General features: G+C 47.6%; 1 protein-coding gene across 4 annotated transcripts in view; it reads right to left on the bottom strand.

Moving 5' to 3' along the window:
• PPIL2 (peptidylprolyl isomerase like 2) overlaps positions 1–27293 on the bottom strand; it is a 59133-nt gene that overhangs the window by 27624 nt on the left and 4216 nt on the right. For 3 of the 4 annotated variants that reach the window (XM_073559107.1, XM_073559105.1, XM_073559108.1), the window contains exons 2-6: positions 24068–24117; positions 21432–21477; positions 12066–12128; positions 6918–6995; positions 4678–4729 (exon numbers count right to left, since the gene is read on the bottom strand). In XM_073559107.1, coding sequence (XP_073415208.1) covers positions 4678–4729; positions 6918–6995; positions 12066–12128; positions 21432–21477; positions 24068–24117 — 289 coding nt within the window. The remainder of the gene's footprint in view (positions 1–4677; positions 4730–6917; positions 6996–12065; positions 12129–21431; positions 21478–24067; positions 24118–27293) is intronic. The other variant, XM_073559106.1, reaches the window with a different exon arrangement.

Genomic DNA, 27293 nt, shown 5'->3' with positions numbered 1-27293 from the left:
ATTCGAAGAATCGATCTTGGGGACGCGAAGCAAACTATTTTGTATACTGAGGATACCATCTCTCTGACCCATGCGTCCTCCACCGAGGCTAGCCAAACGTCCCTGAAATACAGGAGATGACCGCCTAGCCTGGGAGATACACTGGGATCTGGACACGAGTCATGCCAAGGAAGATCTTCCAGGTCTGGACCTGGTGGATCTACTGTGGGAGCTTTGAGGACGCCAGGAAGGAGTGAGCATAAAGGAAGCTTTTTTCCTGACCCGGCGGGTCTGCAGCCTGCGTTGACAGGAAGAATCCTCTGTCGCCGCGAAATGGCGAAAGGAACGGCATTGCCACTTCCGGGAAGGCCGGAGAGGCCTGGACTGGGGAAGGAGAGAACTCGTACCTCCTGTGGCATCTTTAATAATCTGGTCCAACATGGAGCCAAACAGGCCGTTCCCCTGGAAGGGGAGGCTGGTAAGTGATTTTTTTGACAATAGGTCCGCCTGCCATGCTTTCAGTCAAATGTTCCTCCGGATGGCCACCATATTGCTGGATGCCTGAGAAGCGCAGGAAGCGGCATCCAGGGAGGCAGATACCGAGTATTTCCACTCATAGGAAATTTGGTCTGCAAGGTCAGCTAGCTCCTTCGGAGGAGCTCCCGCAAGGATGCCCTTGCGAAGTTCTTTGGCCCATCTGGCTATGGCCTTTGAGACCAAGGTAGAGGGGAAGGCCGGGCATAATGTAGAAGCAGCCGCTTCAAAACTTGACTTTGCCAATGATTCTATAATCCTATCATTGAAGTCTGAGGGATGCTGCATTAGCAAGCGGGAGGACCGTGTTGATGGACAGTCTAGAGACTGGTGGGTCCACAGCAGGGGAAGTCGTCCAGTTAGCGGTGAGATCCGGGGAGAAGGGATATTAGATGCTGAGGCGCTTCCCTCTTTAAAAGCGTCTGGTAGGGTTCTCCCATTCCCTTTTAAGTACCTCCACAAATTCACTGTGTGGGGCAAAGAGCTTGGAAGGTGGTTTTGACTGTCTAAATGAAACCGCCTCATCTGCAGGTTCCGTAGAGGCATCCTTGATGCCTAAGGTCTAGTTGACCGCAACAATCAGGCTCTGGACCATTTCTCCCATGTTGGAGGCCTGTTCTGAATCTAGGTCCGACTCATCTTCTGAAAGCACGTCCGAAGACGCCTCGCCTGACTCAGGAGAGGAGGATCCAGGAGAGGGATCTCGCCGTGAAAGACCGGATGGTGAGATGGAGCAGGAAGAGTGCCTAGAACTGAGCTCCTGTCTGGGTCTCTTATGGCCTGTGTTGGAAGGGCCGGACGGAGAATCCTGTGACCCACTGGCGACCTGTGGAAGGGGTATTTTTGTCACGCACAGACACCAGGGTCTGTGACACCCTGGTGAGGTCCTCCACAGACTGCGACAGAGAGGAAACCCACCCTGGGGATAGGGGTCTCGTTCTCGCCTGGGGTGAGAAGGGACTCCTAGGCAGTGGATACTGTGGGGTTGCTGTATTCCTGACAGAGGAGAGGACAGACCTGAAGGGAGTCTGCTTTGGCAAGAAGAGCACAAAAATTGTCTGATCAGAGAAGAGGAAGAAGAAGCCGTAGGACGAGAAGGCTCTGCTTTGTTCTTAGGCATGATGAGAAAACCCACTAACTGATGCCAGAAGATTAGGGGACAGAAAAGATGCAGAGGAGGGCGTCAGTCTGCAAAGCAGAGCTACTCACAGTATCCTGTCCCGTAGTCTGCTTCCAGGCTGTAGAGGCTGCTGAGCGAAGATAGGCAGAGAAGAGCTGGTCCTGCTGGGAGAAGGCACCATCCGGGTCCACACGCCTAAAAATGGCAACCGCAAGGAGGATGACTAGGTCGGTGTAAGAAATTGCGCGCCGCAGAAGATTGGGCGTGCTGTGAAAAAGCCCGCTCTGTACAACCGGAAAGGGGGGCGGAGCTAACCGCCTGCTCTGGGGGCAGAAAGATGGCGTCGATCACTACTTTCCCTGCACCACTTGTGAGGCTGGGTGGAGTGGGCAGAGCTTGCGCCGGGCGCAGGAAGCGGAGACGAGACGAGTAGGAGAAAAGCCCGCCCAAAGACTGACAAGACGGGGGCAGAGCTAAGGAGGACTAGGCCGTAGTAGAAGCCGGGGCCTAAATTAACAACTGGTGACCGCCGGAGGGGGAAGTGGCGCGAATGTTTGGACACAATTATGCTCTGAATATGTAATCACCATTATTACATGTAAAGATCCAGGACTGTAGAATTTAAGAAGCATTTTCTTATTTTCATTATATTATTCTTGCAAAAACATATACAGCTATGTTCACATGTCCAGTAGTGATCAGTTAGGATGGATCCAGCAGCAATCTGTCTGCATAACTTTTTAGTCTGTTTTTAAGTAATTGATCTCTGCTGGATCCATTTTATTAAAGGGGTTGTCCACTACTTTAAATGACCCCCCAATGTATCCCCCCCGGGGCACCTAATGAATTTTGTAAATACACTACTGTTCAAAAGTTTGGGGTCATCCAGACAATTTTGTGTTTTCCATGAAAACTGATACTTTTATTAATCAAATGAGTTGCCAAATGAGTTTAAAATCTAGTCCAGACATTGACAAGGTTCGAAAAAAAAGATTTATTTGAAATAATAATTTTCTCCTTCAAACTTTGCTTTTGTCAAAGAATGCTCCCTTTGCAGCAATTATAGCATTGCAGACCTTTGACATTCAAGCAGTTAATTTACTGAGGAAATCTGGAGAAATTTCACCCCATGCTTCCAGAAGCCCCTCCCACAAGTTGGTTTGGCTTGATGGGCACTTTTTGCATACCATACGGTCAAGCTGCTCCCACAACAGCTCAATGGGGTTGAGATCTGGTGACTGCGCTGGCCACTCCATTACAGATAGAATACCAGCTGCCTGCTTCTTCTCTAAATAGCTCTTGCATAATTTGGAGGTGTGCTTTGGGTCATTGTCCTGTTGTAGGATGAAATTGGCTCCAATCAAGCGCTGTCTAAAGGGTATGGCATGACGTTGCAAAATGGAGTGATAGCCTTCCTTATTCAAAATCCCTTTTACCTTGTACAAATCTCCCACTTTACCAGCACCAAAGCAACCCCAGACCATCACATTACCTCCACCATGCTTGACAGATGGAGTCAGGCACTCTTTCAGCATCTTTTCAGTTGTTCTGCATCTCACAAATGTTCTTCTGTGTGCTCCAAACACCTCAAACTTGGATTCATCCGTCCATAACACTTTTTTCCAATCTACCTCTGTCCAATGTCTGTGTTCTTTTGCCTATATTAATTTTTTGCTTTTATTAGCCAGTCTCAGATATGGCTTTTTCTTTGCCACTCTGTCCTGAAGGCCAGTATCCCGGAGTCGTCTCTTCACTGTGGACAATGACACTGGCGTTTTGTGTGTGTACTATTTAATGAAGCTGCCAGTTGAGGACCTGTGAGGCATCGATTTCTCAAACTACAGACTCTAATGTACTTGTCTTGCTGCTCAGTTGTGCAGCGGGGCCTCCCACTTCTCTTTCTACCCTGGTTAAAGCCTGTTTGTGCTCTCATCTGAAGGGAGTAGTACACACTGATGTAGGAAACCTTCAGTTTATTGGCAATTTCTCACATGGAATAGCCTTCATTTCTAAGAACAAGAACAGACTGTCAAGTTTCACATGAAAGTTACTTTTTTCTGGCCATTTTGAGAGTTTAATGTAACCAACAAATGTAATGCTCCAGATTCTCAACTAGCTCAAAGGTCGGTCAGGTTTATAGCTTCTCTAATCAACCAAACTCTTTTCAGCTGTGCTAACATACTTGCAACAAGGGTTTTCAAGGGTATTCTAACCATACATTAGCCTTCTTACACAGTTAGCAAACACAAAGTACCATAAGAACACTGGAGTGATGGTTGTTGGAAATGGGCCTCTATACACCTATGAAGATATTGCATTACAAACCAGATGTTTTCAGCTATAATAATAATCATTTACCACATTAACAATGTATAGAGTGTATTTCTGAATCATTTAATGTTAGCTTCATTTGGAAAAAACTGTGCTTTTCTTTAAAAAAAAAATAAGGAAATTTCTAAGTGACCCTAAACTTATGAACGGTATATACTGCCTGTGAGCGGCGCTATCCGTGGCCGTTCACAGGCAGCACGTGACCCAGCACTGACGTCACGACAAGTGAGGCGTGACCCAGCGCTGGGTCCCCGCGGTGACTGCTGGTTTGTGGGCGGGGTTACCCCCCGCGTGACACCCAGCATCCACCGCGCGATTTCTTAATGAATGGGTGCGTGGTGGATGCCAGGTGTGACGTGGGGGAATAACCCCGCCCACAGTCTGGCAGCCAGCGCGGCAGGAGGAAGAGGGACCCCCGGCTGCTTCCAGCACTTGTCGGGACGTCAGCGGAAGAAAGCCGGCTGCAGCAGGAGGTCACATGCTGCCTGTGAGCGGCCAGCGATAGCGTCGCTCACAGGCAGTATAGGCAACATGAGGTATTTACAAAATTTGTTAGAGGCCCCGTGGGGATACATTGGGGGAGTTTAATTTAAAGTAGTGGACAACCCCTTTAACAGTGAAGTCTATGGTGAACAGATCCATTAATTACCCATCTCTTTCTTCCATTTGTAAAGGATCCACTTTTTGCTTACTAGACCCAGTAAAACACTCACCTCGCCTGTGATGGGATTAGTTCCAAATTTCTTTATCCACGGAACAATGCTTCTAGAAGACACAAATAGGCAGGTTAAATTAAAAGAAAAGTATTTATACACAATGCAAAGGGAAAAAGATCCTAATTGGCACACATCTAAATGCCTGGCATCACAGAAAGACTTCACTGTTCTTATGCAGTTACAGCCTAATCCTTCAATTCCACTGTCTATACTAAAAGGAAAGAGTTAGTTAACTAGATTTACCAAGTCATAAAATATTTCAATAGCGTGCCTTACTGCATGTAAAAAAAATAAAATCGCTATTTTTCAGCACAATAATAATACACACAAAATATAAGCAATCTCTATATATAAATCTGAATGTGTGTGTGTGTGTGTGTGTGTGTATCACCAACCAATCATGAAACAGCAGAGTGGGACTCTGTTGGAGAGCAGGGCTGAGGATGGATACAGTAGGACAGTGCATGGAGAACGGGGCTGTGAGGAAGACAGTCTTCAGGACAGGGGCCGAATAGTGCCGGCACCCTCCCAGCCCTGTCCTGGCTTAGTCGGCGCTCCCCGTCACCAACTGCGCTATCCCCCCTCTCCTCAGCCTAAATTTTGTTCCCGGCTTCTACTGCGGCCTACTACAGCGCTAGGCCACGCCCCCGCAGGCCGCCCAATCACATGCACTGCAGCTCCGCCCACTCCGGCAAGATCCGCCCACTCCAGCCGCTGCGCTAGGCCACACCCCGCAGACCGCCCAATCACTTGCGCTGCAGCTCCGCCCGCACGAACAATCTGCGCACCTCTCTCCTGGTCCCGGCGTCACCGCGTGTGGTGCATGGAGAGCGGGGCTGTGGAGGAAGGAAGACAGCGGGGCTATAGAGGGAGAGAGGGAGAGAAGGGCTGTGAAGGAAGAGAATGGGGCTGTAGACAGGGAGAGCAGGGCTGTGCAGGAAGAGAACGGGGCTGTGGAGGGGAGAAGCAGGGCTGTGAAGGAAGAGCATGTAGCGCATGCGATTGGGCGGCCTGCGGGCGTGGCCTAGCAAAGGCGGAGCTTGCTGGAGTGGGCGGAGTTAGAGCGGAGCTGCAGCGTGTGTGACTGGGCGGCCTGCGGGGCGCATTGCCTAGCGTTGTAGTAGGCCGCAGTAGAAGCCGGGGCTAAATTTAGGCTGGGAAGCTGCAAGGGAGAGGGGGGATAGCGCAGTTGGCGACGGGGAGCGCCGACTGAGCCGGGACAGGGCTGGGAGGGTGCCGGCACAATTCGGCCCCTGTCCTGACTCCTGAAGACTGTCTTCCTCACAGCCCCGCTCTCCATGCACTGTCCTGCTGTATCTCCGTCCTCAGCCCTGCTCTCCAACCACGTCCCAATCTGCGTGATTGGTTGGTGAGAATATTATATTATATATATATATATATATATATATATATATATATATGAAAAAAATAGGCAGCACTCAAATTAAATGTGAAAACAGTGGATACTTTACTGATCCTCAGGTGGCAACGTTTCAACGGTGGCCCGACTTTGTTAATTTGGCTGTTTGGACACTGCTGAATAGGTTTTGCACCTACTATATTATTTTGGTAGTGCTGCCCTTTTTTCTTGAGAGAGATAATATGAATATATATATATATATATATATATATATATATATATATATATATATATATACACACACATACACACACACACACATATACACACACAAACCAAAAGTTTGGACACACCTCATTCAGAGAGTTTTCATGACTATGAAAACTGTAGATTCACTCTGAAGGCATTAAAACTATGAATTAACACATGTGGAATTATATAATTAACAAAAAAGTGTGAAACAGCTGAAAATATGTCTTATATTCTAGGTTCTTCAAAGTAGCCACCATTTGCTTTGATTACTGCTTTGAAAACGCTTTCAATGAGGTGTGTTCAAACTTTTGGTCTGTAGGATATAGATATATATATCAAAAGTTTGAAAGAAAATTAAATAAAAAAGCATCAACATGTTAGGCTATGGGTTGAACTAGATGGACTTAAAGTCTCCCTTTAATCTTAAATACTATGTCACTAAATATATTGGTACTGTGCGTCTGTAAAAGTCTGAGCTACGAAAATATACAAATTAATTAGCCCATATGGTAAACAGCATTAAGAATAAAAATATTTAAATGCCAGAACTGAACGCATTTGGCCACTGCACCACCTTCCAGAAATGCAATAAACAGCTATAAAAATTAAGATTTTAGGTACTTACTGTAAAATCTCTCTCAGAGCCTTCATTGGGGGACACAGGAAACCATGGATGTATGTTGCTGCCACTAGAAGGCTGACACTATGCACAAAAAGTTAGTTCCTCCCCAGCAGTATATACCCACCAACTGGCACAAAGCTAACCAGTTAGTGAGAAAGCAGTAGGAGAAGCAACATGAATATAACAAACTATAACATAACTGATACAACAATAAAAAGGGCGGATGCTGTGTCCCCCAATGACGGCTCAGAGAAAGTGATTTTACGGTATGTACTCAAAATCTCCATTCATCGCTTCATTGGTGGACGTAGGATATCATGAGATGTCCAAAAGCAGTCCCAAGAGTGGGTAAAGGAGTAGTACCCTCAAGTCAGCTCAGGCCACTGCGGTTTGCAGGCCCTTTCTACCAAGGTTCGCATCACACGAAGCGTAGGGGTGAACCCTGTAGAACTTGGCGAAAGTATGAATGGAAGACCAGATGACGCTCGTGTCGAACAGCCCACGAGACCCCCACTGCGCGGGTGGAGAATGCCGTGACTCAGAGTGGAAGCATTCTGTCCCTTAGTCGGTAGGCTTCCAGAATAGCAGAACAAACCCAGCGGGCAATGGTAGACCTGGAAGCTGGGAGGCACTTCCATGGCAATGGTAGACCTGGAAGTAGGGAGGCACTTCCACGGACGTCTAAAAGGTGCTGTTCTAAAAAGGTAAATATGGAGGGCTCTAACCAGATCCAGTCTGTTTAGTGAGCGCTCTCAAACATGAGAGGGGGATGGACAAAAGGAAGGACACACGATGTCCTCATTAAGGTGAAAAGCGGAAATCACCTTAGGAAGAAAAGAAGGAATCGGATGTAGGACCACTGTGTTCCGGTGAAACACAAGGTAAGGTGAACGACAGGAGAGAGCTGCGAGTTTGGAAATTCGGCTAAGGAGCTAATAGCAAAAAGGAAGTCAACTTTCCGGGAAAGAAAGGTGGGAGAAACATCACGTAATGGCTCAAATGGAGAATCCTGGAAAACGTTGAGAATTAGGTTGAGATCCCAGGGTTCTACCGGAGGCCAGTAGGGAGGAATAGAATGCGCGATCCCTTGAAAGTCTTGATCTGCAGACGAGAAACCAGATTCCTTTGAAAAGCGAGCTGACAACTGTGCTTTAAAGAGAACCGAGGGACAGACCAGATTCCAGACACAACTATAAAAAGAAAAAAATGGATGGGAGATGAAAAACCATCGGTGTGGTCCAGTTAGCTCTGCATCAGCGGAAAAAGGCTTTCCAGATACGGTGGTAAATGCAGAAGGGGAGGGTTTCCTTGCCCCGATTTTTGTCTGAATGACCTGATCAGAGAACCCAGCAGATCTTAGGACCGCGGCCTCAAAAGCCATGCCATTAAATTGAGCGACTGAGAATTCTGGTGGAAGAAAGGACCCTGCGACAAAAGGTCTGGAAAATCTGGGGGTTTCCCCAGAGTGTCCGTGAGAAGGTTGATTACTTCTGCATACCAGAGTCTTCTGGGCCCCTCTGGAGTGACTAGTATGATTTTCTTGACCACCATTGCAATCAGCGGTAGAGGCGGAAACAGGTATGGGAGAACCGTGTCCATGGAATTGCTAGAGAGTTGGAGCCAATTTTTAGGATCTGGATTCGAACTTCGGAACCTTGTGCTTCAGTCTGGATGCTATCAGGTTGACGTTGGAAGTTCCCCATCTGAGAAAAAACTTGTGAAAAACTAACAGATTCAGGGACCATTCGTCCAAGGTGAGACACTTTTGGCTAAGAAAGTCTGTGGCCCAGTTATCCACTCTTGGAATGTATACTGCTGAAATTGCAGTAACATTCTCCCTGGTCCACAACAGAATCCAAGTGATCTCTGACATCACTGCTTGACTTCAGGTTCCCCCTTGATGATAGATGTATGCTACCACCGTGGCATTTTCGGACTGGACTCGAATTAAGACGACTGTAGAGGATGTTATGCCAGTGGAGCATAGCAAGGAAGATCTCCCAGAGCTCCAGAATTTGGATGGGAAGAGACGATTCCTGAGAGGTCCATCAGCTCTGGACTGTTAAGTTTTGAAAAACTGCTCCCCTACCAAGTAGACTGGCGTCCGTCATCACAATCTTCAAAAGTAGAGGCAGAAATGATCTTACAAAACGAACTAAGGGAGAACATTTCCACCATTTTAGGGCCTTCTTTATCCAGGGGGAGAGGAAGTGTGAAAAAATAATCCAGGGAATGGGTCGATCTGTCCCATCTTGCTAGAAGAAAAAGTTTAAGAGGGCGTGTGTGAAATTGAGCGAATGGAACAGCTTCCATAGAAGCAATCATCCTGCCTAGTACCCTCATGCAGAAGCGGAGAGAGAAAGAAGATGGACCTCAAATAGCGAAGTCCACGTGTTAAGCGTCAAGTACTTTTCTTCGGGCAGGAAAACCTTTACTCATGCGGTATCGAACAGCATTCCCAGAAAAACGATTCATTGGATCGGGATCAGAAACTACTTTTGGTGTTGATGATCCAGCCAAAGTGAGAAAGAGAGTTCAGAGTGATCTGTAGACACTCGTGGCACGCTGAGGGGGATACAGCCTTCATGAATATGTCATCTAGATAGAGTGTGATGCCTCTGCATTGAAGAATGGGCATAACCATTATCATTAGCTTTGAGAAAACCCTGGATGTTGTGGCTAGGCCAAATGACAGTGCTGTAACCTGAAAGTGGGATTCTTGGATTGCGAAGTGGAGGAATCTCTGGTTGAGAGGGAAAATGGGTATGTGCAGATAGGCATCCTGAATGTCCACTAAACATAAGAATTCCTCCGACTCCATGGAGGCCATTACCGACCGAAAAGATTCCATCCTGAAATGTCGCAGACGCATGTGTCAAATAATTTGAGATACAGGATGGGATGAACTGAGCCTCTTTTGAACTACGAACAGGTTTCAATAGAAATCCAAAAAGCGCTCTGGAGGGGGGTACAGGAATGATGGCACCTGCTTTAGAGAGCGAGTTGATAGCTTTGAAAAACTTGGACACTAAGGAAGATTGGTGGGCAGGACTCAAATGGGCAACTAGATGATGAGCTGGTACAGGCATGCTTTAACTCTTAAGAGTACCCCTTGCAGAAACTCCAAGAGTATGGGAGGAGGGAAGATTCAAAACACCCGGGGGAGTTAACAGGAGCCTGCTGGCAGACACAGGATTGGGTTGCCGTTCTAAGACCGAGACCAACGTGTGGGATACTTTAGTTAGGTTAACTACATACTGGGAGAGAGATGCAGCTCACTCGGCAGGAGTCGCACTCTTTGGGTGGCATACTGGATGGATTGGGCAGAGGGACAAGGTCTGACCAGAGGGGAACTTTCTATTACAGGTGGAGTATGTGATGTGCAGGACAATAGGGAGAGGAAGAGAGTGAGACTCCCTGAGGTTAGGCATAGAGAGATACAGAAAGTATGTGCCAGGATGAGCTTGAGAGAAATGAGAGCTGCCCCCACACCCCAGATGCACATCTTACTCAGAGCTGAGATTCTGGCTGAGGTCTGGAAGGCAGAGCCTGCGGTGCCACTGACTCCTGGAGAAGCTGGGGTCTGGACGGCTAAGTCTGCAGTGAGGTACGAGGTGGGGTTGAGCTGTGGAGAGCGTATAAGATGGTGCCGGGCAGGAGGGGAATAGCCTGAGGAGGCATGCAGATTTCCAGCTCGGTTAGTCAGGGAGTATAGGCATGTGATGGGAGGAAGGGCTGTTCTGATTGGTCAGTGGTGGTAGAGTTCTTGGACACCAGGCAGGAGCTGGTTATATGATGTCTCTCACTAGAAATTTTTTTTTTTATATAATGAAGCATCCTTCACTGCCATAGATATACCTGTCCTAAAGATCCCAAATCCTTCTTCGCAAACCAGCGGTGTAAGATGGACATCGAAGGACCTGAATGCAAACCTCTGGATGGATGTTCTCAAGGGACCTGGACGCAGAACGTCAGGCGGCTGGCAGGTAATGTATGTCTTCCTACCCCGGACGTCTGGCTCTGGAGGGCGAGCAGGCCGGGTGTAATGGCAAGAACCAGTTCGCTGGTCCTCAGTGCGGATGCCCAAACACTCGATGCGTTAGGGAGAATACGGTCTTGATTCGTAGACATGAGAGGCTACAGTAGTGATGCAATCCCATACTGTGCTCCCGGGCTCTAGGGGGGAGAACAGTGACAATTCCACTCTGAGGCCCAAAATCATAAGCTGTATCTGAATAAAAAAAAAACAACAAAACCTACGCTAGAGACTGGGCTGAATGCAGCCCTGTGTCCACCTCCTACTGACACTAAGCTAAAACTGATTTGTTTCTTGCCAGTCGGTGGGTGTATACTGCTGGGGGGAGATAACTTTGTTTGCATAGTGTTAGCCTCCTAGATGCAACAGCATACACCCATGGATTCCTGTGTCCTTCAATGAAGCGATAGAGAAACATTGTTTTTTACCCCTAAATTATACCAATAAAAAGAGATAGGCAAAATGAAGAGCCCCACATAAATAATTCAAAATTTTGTAAGAATAAAGCAATTTTTTTTTTTTAATAGTTGATTTTTGTCACTATTATCTACCTCTGGTATACTGCGATGGTTGAGAACTGCTATTGCGCAGGCGGCGCCATCTTGGAGGAGGAAACTTTTTTTTTCTCCAGCAAGATGGCGCCGCCGACGCATGGGCAATAGCAGTTATCAGATCTCAGCTATGTACACCGCTAGCTGCCACTGAGCAGGCGCCATTTTAAAATTGTTTATTTTTTGATATACACCTCAGAAAAAGCTCAACCACATGTAGTAACTACAAGGTTTTTTTATTTTTTAATTCAGTATGTACAGGTATTCATTATGTAAACTAGGGGGCAGGTCAGTGAGGGATCAGTGACCCGTCAGAAGCCATACACATGAATACCTAATCAGAGCACCACATGAAGACCCCCCAGAGGCCCACCCTGAAGCATGAGCATGTCATTAACGCAAAACTGAAAATAAAGATTACACAACAATCACAAGACGGATTTCATCAATCAACGTATCATGTTAATCAGTATAACAGCGCCGACCTGACACTGTAGGTTACTGTGCACAATCCTACTGACAAGTTCCCTTTAATAAAACCTTCAAAGACATGTAAATACTTACAGCAAATCAAACACGATTCCATCTGGGGTGCAAACAGGATACTCAAAGGGCTGCAAAGACAAGCTGAAGCCAAGTTTTTAATTATTAACAGGAAGGCAAAATATCATTTTGGAACTATCACAATAATATGTCCGTTCGAGCAATATTTTCTACAATAAACATTTTTATTACACTTTTCTCACAATGGTCTCAGAGTTACATACTAAGATTAAAACAAACTTCAAAACATGTGAAATATAACCAGCATTTGTGTATGTAGAAAAGATACCTGAATAATAAACCTCTGTTCAAATTCAGTGATGATCATGTCACTAGGACCAAGATTTTCTGCACTGTGCCTAACTCTGCTTCCTCCACATTAACCCATTCACGCCCAGGAAATTTTCTGTTTTTTTTCGTTTTTTGTTCGCTTTCTTCCCAGAGTCATAACTTTTTTTTATTTTTCAATATGGCCATGTTATAGTTTAGATTTTTGAGGGATGAGTTGTACTTTTGAATGACAACATTGATTTTACCATATCATGTACTGGAAAACAGAAAAAAATTTCCATGTGAAGTGAAATTGCAAAAAAAAGTGCAATCCCACAATTGCATTTTGTTTTTGTTTTTTTACCATGTTCACTGAATGCTAAAACTGACCTGCCATTACGATTCTCTAAGTCATTACGAGTTTGCAGATACCAAACATGTATAAATTACTTTTTTATTTAAGTGGTGAAATAAAAAATCCAAAGCTTATATAAAAAAAAAAAAACAAAACAAAACAACAAACATGGATTTTTGTGATAACTCACCGTAAAATCCTTTTCTCCGAGACGCTCATTGGGGGACACAGGTACCGTGGGTGTATGCTACTGCCGCCTGGAGGCTGATACTAAGTGAAAAAAAAGAGGTTAGCTCCTCCGCCGTATACACCCTCGCCCCGATTGCGGGCGGAAACCAGTTTGGTGCAAAAGCAGTAGGAGATCAAACAAAAATCAGACATCAACCTTAATGCAGGTAACAACATGTCTAGAAAATAACCACCCTAATCTCATACAGAGAGCATATTAATTAAACAGAAGCCAACTTGGCTAACAGGGCGGGTGCTGTATCCCCCAATGAGCGTCTCAGAGAAAAGGATTTTACGGTGAGTTATCACAAAAATCCATGTATGTCCTTCACCTCATTGGGGGACACAGGTACTGTGGGACGTCCTAAAGCAGTACCTGGGTGGGAAGTTGACTCAGCTACAGGCTACATGCACCTCCTGTCTAAAGGTGCACCACCGCTGCTTGTAGAATCCTTCTACCCAGGTTCGCATCCGCCGAAGCCTAAGTATGGATATTGTAATGTTTAGTAAACGTGTGCAGGCTGGACCAGGTCGCTGCCTTGCAAACCTGTTCCGTTGAAGCCTGGTGCCAAAGCGCCCAAGAGGCGCCCAGTGCAAAAGTAGAGTGTGCTCTGATCCCTGCTGGAATTGGCGTGCCTCCGATGCGGTAGGACTCCTGAATAACCAAACGAATCCATCTGGCTATGGTCGATTTTGAGGCAGCGAGTCCCTTCCTGCGACCTTCAGGGAGCACGAACAGCGCCTGACGAAAGGGTGCCGTCCATGACACGTACCTCCTGAGTGCTCTCACCAGGTCTAACATATGCAGGGCCTTTTCCACACGGCGTACCGGTGCTGGACAAAGAGAGGGCAAGACAATATCCTCCTTAATATGAAACGAGGAAACGACTTTTGGCAAAAAAGGAGGAGCTGGTCTAAGAACCATCTTGTCTTTGTAAAAGGTCAGAAACGGGGCTCGGCAAGATAATGCTGCCAGCTCCGAGACACGCCTGATTGATATTATAGCTACCAGAAACACCACCTTCCAGGAAAGGTATGACAAAGATATCCTGTAGCAGCTCGAATGGAGCTTCTTGCAGAATACTTAGGACCAGGTTAAGGTCCCACGCGTCCATAGGTGCCTTATAGGGAGGTACCAAGTGGGAGACACCCTGGATGAAAGTCTTTATTTGCAAGTTGGTAGTGCAATCTTGTGCTGAAAAAGGACGGATAAAGCCAATATCTGTCTCCTGAGAGAACTGGGGGCCAAGCCTGAGTCTAGGCCAGACTGGAGAAAAGACAAGATATTAGGGATGGAGAATCTCAGTGGTGAACAACCGTTGCCTCGACACCATGCAAAGAACACCTTCCAGGTGTGGTGGCAAATTCGTGCTGAGGCAGGCTTCCGGGCGCTAACCATCATAGCAACCACTTTGCGCCCAAACCCTGCCTGCATCAGAATCCAAGATTCAACGGCCAAGCCGTCAAACACAGGGCCCCTGAGTTCGGGTGGCAGATCGGCCCTTGGGAAAGTAGATCTGGGCGCTCTGGCAGTCGCCATGGCACGTCGACGAGCAGCTGTACTAGATCTGCGTACCACAACCGACGAGGCCAATCTGGGGCCAGCAGAATCACTGGCACCCCTTCTGTCTTGATCTTCTTGATGACCCTCAGAAGTAGTGGCAGCAGGGGGGGGGGGGGGGGGGGGGAATAGGTATGGGAGGCGAAACTGACTCCATGGCAGAACCAGAGCATCCACGGTGATTGCCTGCGGGTCCCGGGAACAAGCGACAAATACGGACGCCTTGGAGTTTACCTTGGAGGCCATCAGATCCACAGCCGGTGTTCCCCACCATTGGCAAATCTGCTGAAAGGCCTCTGGGTGTAGTGACCATTCCCCGGACACAAGCCCCTGCCGTCTGATGAAGTCTGCCGCCCAGTTCCCTACCCCCGGGATGTGGACCACCAATATCAGCGAGCGGTTCCTCTCGGCCCAGCGAAGCACGTGCCCTACCTCGCACATGGTTGCCCTGCTTCGGGTGCCTCCTTGGTGATTTATGTAAGCCACCGCCGTGGCGTTGTCTGACTGAACCCGGACGGGGCGGCCTGCTAGAAGGTGATGAAACCGTTGCAGAGTCAGCCGGATCGCCCGTATATCCAACAAGTTGATCAGGAGGCATGCCTCCTGCGGCGACCACCGTCTCTGGGTCGTGTGGTGGCGAAAAACCGCTCCCCAGCCGAAAAGGCTAGCGTCGATTGTGACCACCAGCCACTGCTCCGGGTGAAAGGGTTTCCTTGAAGAAGGGAGGAACTGATTGTACACCACTCTAGTCTGACCTGAGAGGACAACCGGCACTGATGATCGAGTGTGAATGGGTTCTTGTCCCAGGCTGACAAGAGGGCATGCTGCAGGGGGCGAAGATGGAACTGGGCGAACGGGATCGCTTCCATCGCTACATCCTCATGCAGAAACGGATGGTGTGAGGGACTGGTTGGCGCAGTACCCGCGCTCCCTGCCGGACGGCTAGGGCCTTGTCTTGAGGGAGAATTACCAACCCTCAGCAAGTGTCGAAGGTCATCCCTAAAAAGGAAATTCTCTGAGCTGGAACAAGGGAGGACTTCTTTACATTGACCAACCACCCTAAGCGGGCAAGAGTATCTAGAGTAATACTGACACTTTCCTCGCATGCCCGCCTTGAAAGGCCCTTGACCAAGAGGTCGTCTAAGTAGGTGAATACGACTATGCCCGGGAGTGCAGGATGGCCATGGGGACTGCCATGACCTTTGTGAACACTCTGGGGGCAGTGGCTAGCCCGAAGGGCAGCTCTGCAAACTGAAAATGTAGACCGTTGATGACGAAGCGTAGAAACCTTTGATGCGGAGGGAAAATGGGGATATGTAGATAGGCGTCCTGGATATCGATAGAGGCCAAGTACTCTCCCTGCCCCATTGCCGATATGACTGGAGAGACTCCATCAAGAAATGTCTGACCCTGATAAATTTGTTCAGGAGCTTTAGATCCAAAACGGGCCTCACAGTCCCTTCCTTTTTGGGGACTGCAAACAGATTGGAATAGAAGCCCTGCGTCTTCTCGTTTTTCGGTACAGGAATGATAACTCCGTTGTGGCTGAGCAAATCAATGGCTCCTAGTAGAGCCTTTGCCCGGGTATCCACTTTGGGAAGACGGGAAAGAAAAAAATCATCTGGGGGGGTACCTGACAAATGCTATCTTGTACCCTGTGGACACCAGCTCTCTTACCCATGTGTCATGTGCGACATTGAGCCAGGCGTGGTGAAACCGGAGTAGGCGGCCGCCTACCTTGCTAGTGTCGCCTGACAAATGCCCCGAATCATTTGGCTGAAGATCCTTGGGACCTGGATCCCCTCGACCTGGACTGGATAGCACGCATCCTCCTCAATGGGTTGGTTCTATATGAGACTTGTCGGTCCCTATTCTGGTTGGGGTGCCCTGATGCGGCGGAATTAGCCGCTGTCGTCCACCCGGGGTTGCGAAAGGCCCAAAAACATGCCCGAAACTGATGACGAAATGGCGGTTTGACCTTTTGTTGAGGAAGAAATCCGCTCTTGACTTCTGTGGAGTCGGAGATGCGCTGATCTAACTTCTCTCCGAACAGGCGGCCACACTGGTATAGTAGCACTGTCAAGGACTTTTTTGAGGCTGAATCAGCCCGCCATGTCCTTAACCATAGCGCTCTCCTAATGGAGATTGCATTTGTGGCCGCAAGTGCAGCGCAGTTGGCCGCATCTAAAGATGCATTAATCAAAGTAGTCCCCCGCCATGGCTATCTGATCTGTGATTTCTGATACTTCCACTGGTAGGTCTATGTCCTGCAAGGCTCCATTCAAAGTTTCTGACCAAGAAATCATGGCCTTGGCTACCCACGTTGCTGTGAACGAGGGAGAGAGTGCTGATCCTGATGCCTCAAACACTGAGCGAGCCAAGTTCTCTATGAGACGATCAGTGGGATCCTTAATAGAAGAACCGCTAGGCACGGATAGTGGAGTTTTTGTAGCCAAGCGCGACACAGGTGGATCCACCATTGGGGATTCTGTCCACTTTTTACGCAGATCCGGGGCAAAAGGATACTTCGCCTCAAGTGCCTTCTGGCCCGAGAACCGCCTGTCCGGCCATTCTCTGTGTCTTTGCACTATGTCCTCAAATTCAGGGTGAGTGCAAAATACTCTATGGGGACGCTTGACCCGCTTAAATGACACCTTATGGCCCGCAGCCAGAGTGGAATCATCCTCAATCCCCAGAGTCTGGTTAACAGCTTCTATGAGACTGTTAACCGTTTCCTGACCACCTGGCGTATCTAGGTCAAGGGGTTCGTCCGAGTCGTAGTCCGAGCCTTGCTCGCTATCGACTGCTGGTGACGGGGCGCGGGAAGCAGAGCTCACGGATGCCAAGGCACCGGATGGACCAGAAGACGCCATCTGGGTTCGTTTCCCTTGCGTCTGCCTGGAGTGAGAGCGGCCCCTGCAGGCCGGAGTCTCCTGTGAGGTAGAGGACCCATCTAAGACAGGCGAGTCCCTGTCCCTATCTGGGGCCCAAGGGACTCGATTGCTCTTGTAAGTGACGCCACAGATTGCGACAGTGATGACACCCATTCCAGGGGACTTGGTACACTGGGCTCCTGGGTCGCAGGGGAGAGCTCCTGAGCGCGTTACTACTCGCAGGCTTCGCATACTCGCTTGGTCTGAGCCAGCGGAAAAGCAGACTGACAGGAGATGCATGCAGCGTATAAGAACGTATGCGTCTTAGCTTTTCCTGACATGCTGTACCTGTCAGGGCTCCGTGCTGAAAAAACCGTTGGGGGAGGGCGCCCTTTGATCCTGTTAGCGTGGCCTCTCCGTGGGGCTGGGGTGCAGCACTTACACCAGTCCTGTGTCCCGTGTCCTCAGCGTGCGAGGCGTCGCTTCAATCCGTGCGCCACCACTGCAGGCCGTCCCCCGGAAGAAAAAAAAAAAAAGGATCCTGGGGCGGTACTTCCTATTGCGGCCTAGCTTCGGCCTGAAGCCGAGGCCTAAATTTCTTTCGGCGTCAGCCCAGGCCACAGGGGGGGGGGGGGGGGCGAGCCGCCGTGACGCAATGCCGGGGACTTCCGACCGCGGCCTAGCACCGGCTGAAGCCGCAGCCTCGATTTCCCCCCCCCCCCCATCTACCCGGGGGGGGGGATGTTTACCGCTGGACCCCACAATCCGCCGCTGCCGGACTCTGCAGGAGCCCTCTCTGGCCATCCACCTCCGGTAGAGGGGAAGGTGGCCGTGTGAAGTAAAGACGGTGCAGGCACCCTAGCTCCATCTAACCCCTTCAAGGGGTGAGGAGAGGGACCGTCCGCCACCTTGCCCCACCGCAGTCTTTAGCATTGGTGGGGAAGTGGGGGCCGCACGGTCTACGCTTATGCCTCTGTGCAGCCTAGGGTTTCAATACCCTAGGGTGGACAGGGCTAAGTCCGGCATCATGTCCCACGGTGCGGGAGAGGATACGTGGAGGGACACTCACACGTGCTCGCCCAATGTTGGTTTGGGGAGATCGGACACCTTCCATAGGGTCCGTCACCCGTATCTCACCTCCGTGGTCTGACAATATCCCACGTCGCGGGAGAGGATACGTGGAGGGACACTCGCACGTGCTCACCCGTTGTTGAAAAATGGAACATCCGGAAAAAAATCTCCGTTGTGGCAGAGGATACGTGGAGGGACACTCGCACGTGCTCACCCGTTGTTGAAAAATGGAACATGCGGAAAAAAATCTCCGTTGTAGCAGAGGATACGTGGAGGGACACTCGCACGTGCTCGCCCTTTGTTGGTTTGGGGAGATCGGACCCTTTCAATAGGTTCCGTCGCCCCTGTCTTATCTTCATGGGAAAAAAAAAAAAAAAAAAGAATCAGTCTTGAGACAGAACGACGTGTGCCTCCAACAGACACTAAGCAAAAAACTGGTTTCCGCCCGCAATCGGGGCGAGGGTATATACGGCGGAGGAGGAGCTAACCTCTTTCTTTCCACTTAGTGTCAGCCTCATGGCGGCAGTAGCATACACCCACAGTACCTGTGTCCCCAAATGAGGCGAAGGCAAAAAAAAAGCGCCATTTTCCGAAACCTGTTTTGTTTTTCAAAATCTGGGGCTGAGTGAGGGCTTATTTTTTTGCGTGCTGAGCTGACGGTTTTATTGATACTATTTTGGGGTGGATATGAGGTTTTGATTGCCCGTTATTGCATTTTATTTAAATGTTGCAGAGACTAAAAAAAAAAATAGTTCTGCTGTTTTGATCGCCGTTTACTGATCGGATTAATTCTTTTTATATTTTGGTAGATCAGGCGATTCTGAATGTGGCAATACCAAATTTTCGTATATACGTTCATCTGTTCACTTGTGCTACACATAGCTGGGCTTCAGCTCATAAGCTATAAATGCCAGCCACAGGGCGGTGCTCATAGCAGATGTAGAAAGGGCGCTGATAGGCGGGGTTAGAAACGCACTTCCGCAAGGTGGCGGCCTTTTGTACTTATTGTCGATTCTGTCATAACATGCTTTTACACTGTGGGGATGCTGGTTACGTGACTGGTATTTAGCCTTGTGACCATCACAGCGATTACACCATTGTGAGCCACAGATTGAGTCATACCGCTCCCGATCTGCGTCCTGATGCTACACCCCACTGTACGGCCACCACCTTCACGTGTTTTTCATCAGAATGAGGTTTATTACTTGACGCCCCATTCATCTGGACAGCTTTATAACTGTGATAATTAGGTACTGGCTACCAACAATGGTGTGTGACTAGTTCGAATTGATATGGCAGCAGAGTGCAAACAATATTAATAAAGAACCTTTTCCTGGATCATCGGTGGTGTATTTGACAATTATAGCGATGGTGATAATTATATTGTCGTCTTGGTAATATGATTGTCTCTGATTTTACATGATTGCAATTTTTGATAATGGTTTTCATCTACCTCTAGTGTTTCTATGATGACAGAGGTGGGATTAATGGGAGGAATGAGGCCCATTGATACCTCATAATAATGACAGTAATGAGCTCTGCATGTCTGTGTATATATTACTCTTTTTGACATGGCTTGAAAAAGGCAGTTTATCACAACGCATACGTTTTTTCCATAAAGAAGTTTATTGAGGAAGATGCCTTGGATATTTTTACTGGAGTATTTGACAGTTCAATGGAGGTTGTCTCAAGAGCACCCCAGCCTGAAGGAGTGGTGCACAGGGTCCCGGATACAAAATAGTTGATCAGAATAAGCCTCCAAGAGGTGGTGTGAACGTAGACTAGACTATCTACAGATGCAACTAATTTATCATCCAGCACAAGGCTTTTTGATAAATGTGTTGCATTTTAATACTTTCTAGTTGTAAGTTTGCACTTCCAAAAATTAGATTGTTTTAGTAAACCAGCGCCATAGTTTGCATAGGAGCTGTGCAAGCAAAAGGGTGGAGGAATGTTTAAGATTTTGTGCAATTTAACTACCATATTTTTCGGAATATAAGACGCACTTTTTTCCTCCAAAAATGTGGAGGAAAATAGGGGTGCGTCTTATAGTCCGATGTCCTATCCATCCATGAATATTCATTTCTCTTAAGTATCGGCACACGTGACCACTGGAAGCAGCAGTAAGGCTCCGGCTGACATGTGAACGCTGGAGAGCACTAAATACTCACTGCTTTCTGTGCACACAGTCCCGGCGTGCAGAGCACTGAGTATTCCGGCAGCTGACCTTCGGCTTGCAAGCAGTGCAGGATGTCCCTGCCATGCGCTGCTTACAAGCATAAAGCAGTGGCTGGCATAAGAACAAGATGCTGCGAGGGAGCGCCGGGAAGGCAAGTAATTTTTTTTTAATGTTTTCTGAGGGCCGGCCGCGCACACCAGGGTGGGGACTGGGGGCCCGCCGCGCACACCAGGGTGGGGACTGGGGGCCCGCCGCGCACACCAGGGTGGGGACTGGGGGCCCGCCGCGCACACCAGGGTGGGGACTGGGGGCCCGCCGCGCACACCAGGGTGGGGACTGGGGGCCCGCCGCGCACACCAGGGTGGGGACTGGGGGCCCGCCACGCACACCAGGGTGGGGACTGGGGGCCCGCCACGCACACCAGGGTGGGGACTGGGGGCCCGCCACGCACACCAGGGTGGGGACTGGGGGCCCGCCACGCACACCAGGGTAGGGATGAGGGCCGGCCACGCACACCAGGGTAGGGATGAGGGCCGGCCACGCACACCAGGGTAGGGATGAGGGCCGGCCACGCATAGCAGAGTGGGGATGAGGGGGGCCATGGACACCAGGGCAGGGGTGTGTGGCTGGCCACGCACACCAGGGCAGGGGTGGAGGAGGGGGGCATGTGTATCAGGATGGGGATGATGAGACCATATATACCAGGATAGAGGAAATTAAGTACAGAACTGACCACATCTTTTGCTTCAATTTTTTTTGCCCCAATTTCCTCCTCTAAAACCTAGGTGCGTCTTATAGTCCAAAAATACGGTAAATAATTCCAATCGCTGTTTAGCCAGAAATAACAAACCTGCAGTGATCGAATGGTAAGCGTCTGAAGTTTGATTTCGGAATATCTGTTCAACGAAAAAGAAAATCTGAAACATTTATCTGTATTTCATTGCCATTAACATCTTATGCAGTCAAATGTACAAATTATACTTTTGTAACGATGGCCAAGTGTGGAGACTATAGAACCTATTCATCTTTTGAATTTTTTTTATGTCTTGTGAAATTCATTGCCTTTGTGTGCCAAATATCTCAAAATGTTGCATGCGTTTTGTGAATTTTGCACAAAAGCAAATTATTTTTGTGTTTCACTTTTTTGTGCCTCTTAAGAGCAAAATGTCCTAAAATTCACAAGTGTGCATTCTAGGGGTGACAGGAGCACATTTACAAAAAACATTTGCGACTTTTGAAAAAAGTTGCAATTGTTGGCAATTGATTTACCACAATGACAAACATACAGTGTGTACGGAAAGTGTTCACACCCCTTTAAATTTTTCACTCTACTTCATTGCAGCCATTTGGTAAATTCAAAAAAGTCCAATTTTTTCTCATTAATGCACACTCTACACCCCATTTTGACTGGAAAAAAAAAAAAAAACAAATGTAGAAATTTTTTCAAATTTCTTAAAGAAAAACTGAAATATCACATGGTCATAAGTATTCAGACCCTTTGCTCAGTATTGACTAGAAGCACCCTTTTGAGCACGTACAGCCATGAGTCTTCTTGGGAATGATGCAACAAGTTTTCACACCTGGATTTGGGGATTCTCTGCCATTCTTCCTTGCAGATCCACTCCAGTTCCGTCAGGTTGGATGGTGAACGTTGGTGGACAGTCATTTTCAGGTCTCTCCAGAGATGCTCAATTTTGTTAAGGTCAGGACTCTGGCTGGGCCAGTCAAGAATGGTCACAGAGTTTTTCTGAAGCCACTCCTTTGTTATTTTAGCTGTGTGCTTAGAGTGCTGTGGACCTTCGCCAAGTATGAGGTCCACAGCACTCTGGAAGAGGTTTTCATCCAGGATCTCTCTGTTCTTGGCCACTTTCATGTTTCCTTCAATTGCAACCAGTCGTCATGTCCCTGCAGCTGAAAAACACCCCCATAGCATGATGCTGCCACCACCATGTTTCACTGTTGGGATTGTATTGGGCAGGTGAGGAGTGTCTGGTTTTCTCCACACATACCCCTTAGTACTTTTTGGTGATAACTCTATCTTCATCTCATCAGACCAGTGAATCTTATTTCTTATAGTCTGGGAGTCCTTCATGTGTTTTTTAGCAAACTCTATGCAGGCTTTCATTTGTCTGGCACTGAGGAGAGGCTTCCATCGGGACACTCTACCACAAAGGCCCGACTGGTGGAGGGCTGCAGTGATAGTTGACTTTGTGGAACTTTCTCCCATCTCCCTACTGCATCTGTGGAGCTCAGCCACAATGATCTTGGGGTTCTTCTTTACCTCTCTCACCAAGGCTCTTCTCCCACGATTGCTCAGTTTGGCTGGTCAGCCAGGTCTAGGAAAACTTCTGGTGGTCCCAAACTGAGGTCACTGTGCTCTTAAGAACCTTGAGTACTGCAGAAATTCTTTTGTAACCTTGGCCAGATCTGTGCCTTGCCACAATTCTGTCTCTGAGCTCCTTGGTCAGTTCCTTTGACCTCATCATTCTCAAATGGTCTGACATGCACTGTGAGGTCTTAGGCTGCCTTCACATTTGCATTTGGCAGAGCTGCGGACTTGCTCTGTGAAGCTCCTCCCACTGCCGCACCTCCTCCGGTCAGCTCCGCCTACATCTGCATGCATACCTATCTTTAACATTGGGTATGCAGGCCGTGCGGATGTATGCGGTGCCTCCGCATGCGTCATTTTGACGATGCGGCGACTGCATCAAATTGTAACATGTTGCGTTCGACGCGGATCGCCGCATTGTCAAAATGGCGCGTGCGGAGGCATCCGCATACATCCGCACGGCCTGCGTACCCAATGTTAAAGATAGGTACGCAGGCCGACGTAGGCGGAGCAGACCGGAGGAGGTGCGGCAGTGGGGGGAGCTTCACGGAGGAAGTCCGCAGCTCTGCCATTACGCAAATGTGAAGCCGGCCTTATATAAACAGGTGTGTGCCTTTACAAATCAATAATTAAACACAGTTGGACTCCAATGAAGGAGTAGAACCATCTCATGGAGGATCACAAGGAAATGGACAGCATGTGACTTAAATATGAGCGCCTTAGCAAAGGGTCTGAATACTTATGACCACGTGATATTTCAGGTTTAAGTTGTTTTTTTTTTTTTTTATAAAATTTGCCAACATTTTTACATCTTTGTTTTTGTCAGTCAAGATTGGGCGCAGAGTGCACATTAATGAGGAAAAAAAAATGAACTTTTTTCAATTTAACAAATGGCTGCAATGAAACAAAGAGCGAAAAATTTAAAGGGGTCTAAATACTTTCTGTACCCACTGTATAAAAAAAACATGGGCAAACACATAAAACAGAAAAAACAAAACAAATTAAAAGAAGTTGGTACAAATCAAAAACAGGCTACAAAAAAAAAATCAGCAAAAAGTAAACGAGAGTGCAAATGCAATAATGAATAAAACCCTGTAAGTATTTTTTTTTACACCTGTAGAGAGAAAGTTGCTTTCATTGTCCCAGAAAGATCATACCTGCTTTTTTTCCTCCATAAAAGTTTGTGTACTCTGCACATGTGATGTACCTATTAAAGAAAAGAAAATCCATAACCTAGAGCAAGCAGCCGATCAGGATTTGCCCAAAACCACAACAATTCTTTATCCGCTCATACAATCAATAAGCGACACTTAAACTGTGTTCCAAATTATTATGCAAAAAGAGTTTAGGAGTGATAAGGTTAGAATTTTTTTGTTTGTCATTTAAACTCATTGATGGTGATGTGTGTCAGGGCTCTTTATATCACTGAAAGCAATTGCAGATACCTGTGCAAATTAGTTTGGCAGGTGTGTCCAAATAAAGGCAAGACTACTTAAGAAGGCTGTTCCACATTATTAAGCAGCCTACATTTTTTGTCAAAATGGGAAAGAAAAAGGATGTGTCGGCTGCTGAGAAGCAACAAACTGTGGAGTATTTAGGTCAAGGCATGACTACAATCAACATTGCAAGACACTTCATTGTGATCATCGCACAATCAAGAAGTATGTAGCTGATTCCCAGCACACACGTGTGCGTGCTGATAAGGAAAAATTGAGGACTCTTTCCAACAGGCAATTGCGTCAGGTTTAAAGAGCAGCTGCAAAAATGCCTTGTCATAGCAGCAGACAAGTTTTTGAAGCTGCTGGTGCCTCCAACTTCCCCCGAACAACAAGATGCAGGGTCCTTCAGAGGTTTGCAGCCATCTTGTTGACCACCTCTATCCACTGCACACAAGTAGAAACGGCTCCAGTGGGCCAAACGATACATGAAGACTGACTTCCAAACTGTTTTGTTCACCGATGAGTGCCGTGCAACGCTCGATGGTCCAGATGGGATGGCGTGGAGGATGGCTGGTTGATGGACACCCCATGAAAACACGGCTAATGCGCCAACGAGGAGGTGGAGTAATGTTTTGGGCTGGAATCATGGGGGGAGAGATTGTCGGCCCCTTTAGGATCCCTGAAGGGGTAAAGATGAACTCCATAATCTATGCGGAGTTTCTAAAACAGCACTTCCTGCCATGGTTCAAGAGGAAGAACCGTGCTTTCCGCAGCAAGATAATTTTCATGCATGATAATGCACCGTCTCATGCTGCAAATAACACATCTGCATCTCTGGCTGCTATGGGCATAAAAGAGGACAAACTTATGGTGTGGCCACCATCTTCCCCTGACCTCAACCCCATTGAGAACCTCTGGAGCATCATCAAAAAGGAGTGTCTATGATGGCGGGAGGCAGTTCACATCTAAGCAACAGCTCTGGGAGGGTATTCTGTCCACATGCAAAACAATTGAAGCACAAACCATCCAAAAACGGACAAATTCAATGGACGAGAGAGTTCAGAAGCTTCTTTCCAACAAGGGGTCCTATGTGCAAATATAACATCACCTAGAATAAAGTTTTGCCTTGAAAACTGATTTCATTTTGTAATAAGCTGATGCTTATAATTTCACAATTGACCATTTTTTTGTTCAAAATAAAAAGGTTGAAAACTCTGCTGAGCATAATAATTTGGAACATGCATTTTGAGTGTTTCTTATTTTTAAAAATATTCTGTTTTCATAGGAAGTTTGTTCAAAAACATTGCAATTATACTAGAATATTAGATGACTGGAAAATAACAATGACTGCAATTCATATAGGTAATTTAGAGGAAATATGAGGAAATATTTTTTGCATAATAATTTGGAACACAGTGTAGCTGTACACGATCACTTCAATTACGACCATACCACTCAACGCTCCTACACTAAAAGGGCTCATTACAATATGGACTCCCTAGAAGATGAAATGAGCACAAAGTGAAAAATAGCTAAGAAAATTATTCAAATAAGTTATCAAAAGGCAGTACCCCAGTGAGACGTACCATATAGAGGTTAGATATAAAACTTTATAAAAAAAAAAAAAAAAAAGAAAAAAAATGTACCGAAACACTAAGGCTGAGTTCACACGTGGCTTTTTTTTGCGTTTCCGTGGCGGTTTTATCCGCGCGATTTTGCCGCGAAAAATAAGCATCCCATGCATTCCTATGGGATTCCGCAATGCTGTGCTAATGCTGCGGTTTTTACCGCGGCGGAATCGCTTTGCGGTAAAAACCGCAGCATGCTCACTAATTTGCGGAATCGCGGCGATCCCGCACCCATAGGAATGCATTGTTCCGCTTACTTCCCGCATGTGGCTGTGCACACCATGCGGAAAGTAAGCAGAACAATTGCGGATGGTACCCACGGTCCGGAGGAGAGGAGACTGTCCTCCGGGCTTTGGGTACCATATCCCTGTAAAAAATAGAATTTAAAATAAAAAATATTGTTATTCTTACCTTCCGGCGTCCCGCGCAGCATTACCGCCTCTCTCCACGCTCCCGGTCCCAGTAAGCCTTTGCGAAAATGCCCGCGATGGCGTCCATTCTCGCGGGATCGCGAAGTCTCGCGGTCATTCGCGCGACATCATCGCGAATTACCGCGAGACATCGCGATCCCGCGAGAACGGATGTCATCGCGGGCATTTTCGCAAAGGATTACTGGGAACGGATGTGTGGGACGCCGGAAGGTGAGAATAAGACTATTTTTTATTTTTTTTTACATTTTATCTTTTACTACTGATGCCGCATAGGCAGCCGCAGTAGTAAAAACCTGGTCACACTCGTCAAACACTATGTTTGACGAGTGTGACCAATCTGTCAATCAGTTCTCCCAGCGATGCTACAGATCGCTTGGAAAACGCTAGCATTTTGCAAGCTAAATACGCTTGCAAAATGCTACTTTTTCAGCGGGAAAATCGCGGGAATTTAAAATGCGATTTTCCCGCGGAATAGAATTCCGGAATTCTCGCAGTAATTTCCGCGAGAGTTCCGGTACGTGTGCACTTAGCCTAACAGGCAGGTAAATGCAAGTTACCTGCCAGTTGTGCACGACGCTGTTCTTCCTTGGCACAGAGTGCTCACAGTCCGCTCCTGCCAGGGATTCAGAAGCCTCTGCTGACATCACGTCTACAGGGCGGAGGATTCTTTCCTGCTTCGCTCTGTCAACGGGATGGGACTTCCAACACCGTTCTGATTGACAGCCGGATCCCCGCTGCCTAACTGGTGGAGCCGGCTGTCAATCAGAATGATGTCAGAATTCCTGCTCCGTCATGTCAACAGAGACAGCGGAATCCTCAGCAGGAGTGGTCTGCGACAGCTCTGTGCCGGGGGAGAACGGCACAACAGGCAGGTAAGTTGCAATT

Source organism: Dendrobates tinctorius, unplaced genomic scaffold (assembly GCF_039654945.1).
Source record: "Dendrobates tinctorius isolate UK_male_01 unplaced genomic scaffold, ASM3965494v1 ptg000265l, whole genome shotgun sequence".
Taxonomy (NCBI): Eukaryota; Metazoa; Chordata; class Amphibia; order Anura; family Dendrobatidae; genus Dendrobates; species Dendrobates tinctorius.
The sequence above is the reverse complement of the archived record's forward strand: the minus strand, read 5'-3'. Positions and strand labels throughout refer to the sequence as shown.